Source organism: Nanorana parkeri, unplaced genomic scaffold, assembly GCF_000935625.1.
Source record: "Nanorana parkeri isolate BGI_ZX_2015 unplaced genomic scaffold, ASM93562v1 scaffold5219, whole genome shotgun sequence".
Taxonomy (NCBI): Eukaryota; Metazoa; Chordata; class Amphibia; order Anura; family Dicroglossidae; genus Nanorana; species Nanorana parkeri.
Window position 1 is genome coordinate 142 of NW_017311479.1, and position 6,009 is coordinate 6,150.

General features: G+C 56.1%; 1 protein-coding gene across 1 annotated transcript; it reads left to right on the forward strand.

Annotated features, from left to right (window-relative positions):
- Positions 1-1,560: 1,560 nt before the first annotated feature.
- On the forward strand, positions 1,561-5,992 carry LOC108804114 (kinetochore protein Spc24-like). Its single transcript, XM_018575877.1, has 4 exons — positions 1,561-1,793; positions 2,692-2,780; positions 3,256-3,360; positions 5,881-5,992. Exons 1-4 carry the CDS (start codon positions 1,575-1,577, stop codon positions 5,990-5,992), a joined length of 525 nt encoding a protein of 174 aa, XP_018431379.1. The 5' UTR covers positions 1,561-1,574.
- The last annotated feature ends 17 nt before the right edge of the window (positions 5,993-6,009 follow it).

The window sequence follows — 6,009 nt, forward strand, 5'->3', positions numbered from 1 at the left end:
AGGGGGTTTATTCCAGGACTGATGGTGTGGCCCCGGGGAGGGGGTTTATTCCAGGACTGATGGTGTGGCCCCGGGGAGGGGGTTTATTCCAGGACTGATGGTGTGGCCCCGGGGAGGGGGTTTATTCCAGGACTGATGGTGTGGCCCCGGGGAGGGGGTTTATTCCAGGACTGATGGTGTGGCCCCGTGGGTATATGGGAGCGCCGGGGCTCAGGGACACTGGATACAATGTAACAATGTCGGGTTCATCGTATTTATTGTGCTATACTGATGGAGTGGGGGGGGGTATTCTTCCAAGACCTATTCCTCTTCAACAACATCAGCTCCTCCCCCTCAGCCATATTTAGCTCCTCCCCTTCACCATCATCAGCTCCTCCCCGTGGTTCATTTTGTGTAATGTCAGAAAAGCAGAAATGACTTTTTCTTCCATAGAATGTTCCGGAATCAGAGGCGGCAGATCCAACTATTGCGAGTTCTTCCTCCGGATTATTATATGGAGCTCACACTCTTGTCTTCATTGTGTAAACCCAGCAGACATCTCAATGCAATGTGTATGCAGCCTAGTGACGTCACTGCCATCGGTCTGAGCCCCCGGGACATGACGTCATTCCGAATCAAACACATCGAGATCAGTGGCTGATATCAGCGCACTTTCCCGCCCAGCGTGTGACAGGTCACATATGACGTAATAGGCTGGTTGCCCCGCCTCTATCCTCCCCTTTCCTGCCTCCTATCACCACTGCCGGAGTGTGACAAGCGGCAGCCCCGCCTCCTGCACTCAATCAGAAGCCGTCTTCTCTCACACCGGACGTGGTTCTCTCCCGGCTCCCCGCGTTCCGTTACACGGCTGGTACCGGAGGAAAGGGGCAGAAAGCCGCTGAGGTAAACGACTGAGCACAACGAAGCCGCCGCCTGCCTCTGGAGAACTTGGCGCCAAAATTCAAATTTACAACAGCTCCAGAGAGGATCTTCTAATAAGGTGATTGGGCAAAGAGTGGAAGGTTGCTATGGTTACTTCTCACTACCGAGAGCAGAGAAAAATGGTTGGCTGTCAGACAGGAGAAGGGCGGAGTCAGCTGGTGAGGAGATGTAATGTATGGGCGATCCCTATAGATGACGCAGTCCCGGCCCGGAGACCCCCACCACAGATGACGCAGTCCCGGCCCGAGACCCCCACCACAGATGACGCAGTCCCGGCCCGAGACCCCCACCACAGATGACGCAGTCCCGGCCCGAGACCCCCACCACAGATGACGCAGTCCCGGCCCGGAGATCCCCATAGATTGGGGGGTGCAGAGAATGTGATGACTGTGTAGGTCACAGCGCTGACTGGCGGAACGGACGGGGGAGGGGGCGGGTACAGCCTCTAGATAGGCAGAGCCAGCTGTCACTCACGCAGCTGGGTGGATACAGACATGTTGGGATCCGGCGAGCTGTAGCTCCCTATATACTGAGCTTTGGGTGACGGGAGGACGCTAGTATATGTCCCCCATAGATTGGGGGGTGCAGAGAATGTCATGTGATGTGACTTGTTCCTCCTGCAGATCTCTGGTCCGTCCTGTCGGGGGGCTGCGATGCTTCGGGAGCAGATGGAGGAGTACGTGGAGGTGAGCCGGGAGATTGTGAAGGTCATGATATCTGACAACGCTGCTGCTCCTCTGAAGAAGAGTTTGGACCGGCAGGAAGCCATCATCACGTCCCTCATAGACACGGAACTCCAGGCCTCGGATCTCATCAGAGGTGCTCGTCCCCTTATTGTGTCCCCCCGGGGTTTGCTCTCCATTACATCTGTAGTGCTTCTGCCATGCAGCTCTGGGGTCCGAATCCCAGCCAGGTCACCATCTGCATGGAGTTTGCATGTTCTCCCTGTGCGTGTTTCCTCCGGGTACTCCGGCTTCCTCCCTCACTCCAAAGACATGCTGGGAGGATCATTGGCTCCTGTATGTATAAACGAGGGGACCTTAGATTGTAAGCTCCTCGGGGTTATGCACATGTTACATATCACTGCGAGCGTCGGAGTGAGAGGAATAATTCTCCGCCCACCAATCACCGATAACGCCAAACTGATGAGCAGTACAAGCATTTAAAGGAGAACTACGAGGGGAGTGAAAATCACTGATCCTCATAGTTCAAGCCGACGTGTTGCAATGAGACTGTCACAGGTCGGCTCCATAGATCGGGAAGTGAGAGAACACATACCGGCACTCGCTCACTTCTCCATCATATCCCTGCAGAGAGCCGTGACTGTCACTCACGGCTCCCTGCAGGGATTCCCCGCGCCAATCCTCCAGCGCTGACTGGCGGAATGGGAGGGGGCGGGTACAGCCTCTAGATAGGCAGAGCCAGCTGTCACTCACGCAGCTGGGTGGATACAGACATGTTGGGATGCGGCTGCTGCGTGTTGGGATGCGGCTGCTGCGTGTTGGGATGCGGCGAGCTGTAGCTCCCTAAATACTGAGCTTAGGGTGACCGGAGGACGCTAGTTTGTGTCCCCCCCACGACCCTGAGGAGAACTATGGGGGAAAGCCCTGACCTCATAGTTCTCCTTTTAAAGCGTCGCGTATGGTCATATTTGGGTCGTGTAGTTTTTTGCGGGTGACTTATTTTAGTCCTTGACGTGTTTGCTGTCTATTCACCCGACATGACCCCGACTTTTATATTTTACCAAAAATATGGGTAAGAAATGTTAAGAAACAGAGCGCAACGTCCAAACTGCACCACATGGAGCGCGAGCTGCAAGACGTCTCTGAGAGCAACGCTGCCAAAGAGACCAACATCAAATATCCTTTCCAAGCCAGAGCTCACATGTGGCCCTTCTTTGTCTGACCCCAGGGGCCCCTGTACAATGTAGTGTGGGAATTCAGCACAGGGATGGTGGGGGCCCCTCATAATGTACAGACCCGGGAACTCAGCACAGGGATGGTGGGAGCTCCTCATAATGGGCACAGCGGGAGTACAGACGCGCACAGGGATGGTGGGGGCACCTCATAATGGGCACAGCGGGTGTACAGACCCGGGAACTCAGCATAGGGATGGTGGGGGCCCCTCATAATGGGCACAGAGGGTGTACAGACCCCATAACTCAGCACAGGGATGGTGGGAGCTCCTCATAATGGGCACAGGGATGGTGGAGGCCCCTCATAATGGGCACAGGGATGGTGGAGGCCCCTCATAATGGGCACAGGGATGGTGGGGAGCCCCTCTGATTGGTGTTTTTGTATTATCTGAGTGGTTGATTTTCCTGATCCTGGACACGTTCTTGCAGAGGGAGGTGGAGGATTTGAAGGTCTTGGAAAATGAAGTTATGGAAGTGGAAAGAGAAGCTCAGGAAGACACCACGGTGGTCATCCCCTCAGCCTTGTGAGTACGGGGGGGGGGAGTTATTCCCTGACTTCCTGTCTGGACGGGAAGTGATGATGGGACATTTGTTATAGGAGGACACAGCCGAGGAGATCTGGACTGACTGGTTTATAGCGCCACCTTCAGGAGTCAGAAATAGGCAGAAAAAACAAAGCTCGGCCTATGGTGGCCCCTGACATTGGCCCCCGACACTTAGAGCCAGCCCAGTGCCGTGTCTTTGTCTTCTGCAGCTGATGATAAGGATCCTTGTTGTCTCCCCGGCTCCTCCATCCAGCACATGCAGATCCTCGGCTACGTCGGGTTGGCTGTGACGGTCCTGAATCTAGGGGCAGATGGGCTTGGCTGTGGCAGGAGGCGGCCTGTCCTGGGGGAGGGTTGGTCAGTACATTGCTGTGGGTCCGGGGTTCCCCTTCTCTTCCTAGGGCTGGATCAGCTTTTGGGGGGTTTTGTTTTCTGTCTCGGGTGTAGAGTCCGCTCAGTCTGCTTCTCCCGGTGGCTGCGGTTCCATGTGGTCGCCCAGGGTCCCGGCGGTCACAGATCAGGGGCAGTTCTGGTGTCCTTGGGGCGTGTGGGGGATGGGTCACCATGGCATGGGGGGTGTTCTTGACTCCCTTCTACTTCCCTGATATTTCCGGTGGCAGTGACCTGTCACAGTGCTAGAGAACTACTGCTCTCATTGCTCCAGGTGCCCGCCCTGTTAGTCCCTGAGGTTGTGGCTACTTTCTGTGGGTTCGGGCTGCGGCATGTCATGGGGCTAGAGAACTACTATGCCCATCGCTCCAGGTTGTCGCCGTGTCAGTCTTGGTGTTTTATGGCTGATCTGTGTGGTGGCATATTGTAGAGCTGGGAAACTACTGTGCTCATCGTTCCAGGTGGCCACTCTGTGTGGGACCCGGCAGCCTCACAACCGATGCCCATCCCTGGGGTGGCGACCTCTCTGGCTGCACATGGCGGATGGGGTTCTGTGCAGGCTGCTCTGCCCCCCCTTTTATGGCGTTCCTGGACGCACCGGTGGCCATCTTTGTTCTGGACTGGTGTGTGATGATCCTCGGTTCTCTGTGTGTATGGCTGCTGCTTTGGGTGCTTGGTCTGGGGGGGCTGGTGTCCTTGCAGGGAGATGAAAGCGGGGGGCCTGCTTCGGGCCTACATGTGTCCTCTCCCTCCTGAGGTTTGTCTGCCTGTGTCTTCCTGGGGCCCGGTGAGTGGTACGGGTACCTTCTGGCTGGAGGGGGATGGTCAGACGTGTGAGTGCCGAGGTTTGTGGGTCTATGATCTCTGCTTTTGGGCATTCTGGTGGTCTTGTGGCCCATGTGGTTTAGGCCATTCCCAGAGCAGGCAGAAGAGTCCTGGGGGGGTAGGCTCGGTGCCCCCCTTTTACGTGTCATGACTGGGTGTGGTTATCATCGGCCCGTCCTGCTGGGACGGTTTGTCTGACAATGCCGGGCACTCGATATGTGGTTTGGTGGGGACTCTGCTGTGTTATAGGTCAATGGGGGGGTCCTGGTGCCCACTTGGCCTGTCATAGGTCAATGGGGGGGTCCTGGTGTCCACCTGGCCGGTCATATTTCAATGGGGGGTCTTGGTGCCCACTTGGCCTGTCATAGGTCAATGGGGGGGTCTTGGGGCCCACTTGGCATGTCATCTGTAAATTGGGGGTCTTGGTGCCCACTAGGCCTGTCATAGGTAAATTGGGGGTCTTGGTGCCCACTTGGCCTGTCATAGGTAAATGGCGGGATGCCCACTTGGCATGTCATCTGTAAATTGGGGGTCTTGGTGCCCACTAGGCCTGTCATAGGTAAATTGGGGGTCTTGGTGCCCACTTGGCCTGTCATAGGTAAATGGCGGGTCTTGGTGCCCACTTGGCCTGTCATAGGTCAATGGGGGGTCTTGGTGCCCACTTGGCCTGTCATAGGTCAATGGGGGGTCTTGGTGCCCACCTGGCCAGTCATAGGTCAGGGAGCGTGCGGTCTGTGATGGAGGAGAATCTTGTTCTGTCCCCTCCATGCATCATCCTTGTACACAGTATTCCTGGACTGGGAGTCTACCCGGGACTATTATTCCTCTGCTGTCTGCCAACTGCAGTTTTTTAACGTCGAGGTGGGTCCTGGGTCGGCCTGGCGGGTCCTGGGTCGGCCTTGCCTTAGTTGGTGGGCTCTTGGGTCTGGAGTGGGTGTCTGTGCTGCCTTTGTCCTCTCTTTTTCTGTCCAGGGGTGGACGCTTGCATTGCAGTGACTGGACGCAGGGGAGTATGGTGTCCCTGTGCTACTGTTGGGGTTTTGGAGCTGGGCCAGCATGGTCTACACTGAAATGTCTTGTTTCTGGTTGGGACCCTTGTACCGGTAGTAGCGGGTGTGGGGACTCTGCTGCAGGACCATCGTGGGGTCTGTACCTTCCTCCTCGGTGGACCCTCCCTTGTTTATTCAAGGTGGAGGGTGTTGGGACGATGGCTCTCGTTGTTGTGGTTCTAATCCGGTTCTGCTGTCCTGAGGGCTGTCATCGTGTTTCTTCATCTTGTTGCAGTGCAGATTTTGTAGTCGGGGTCTTGTTTGGTGTTGGTGATCCCACGTGGTTCTGCCGGGAGTCCGGCCTTCTGTTTGAGGTAGTTGGTGCTGCGGTCTCTGGCTCGGTGTAGTTGGCTTGGGGGTAATT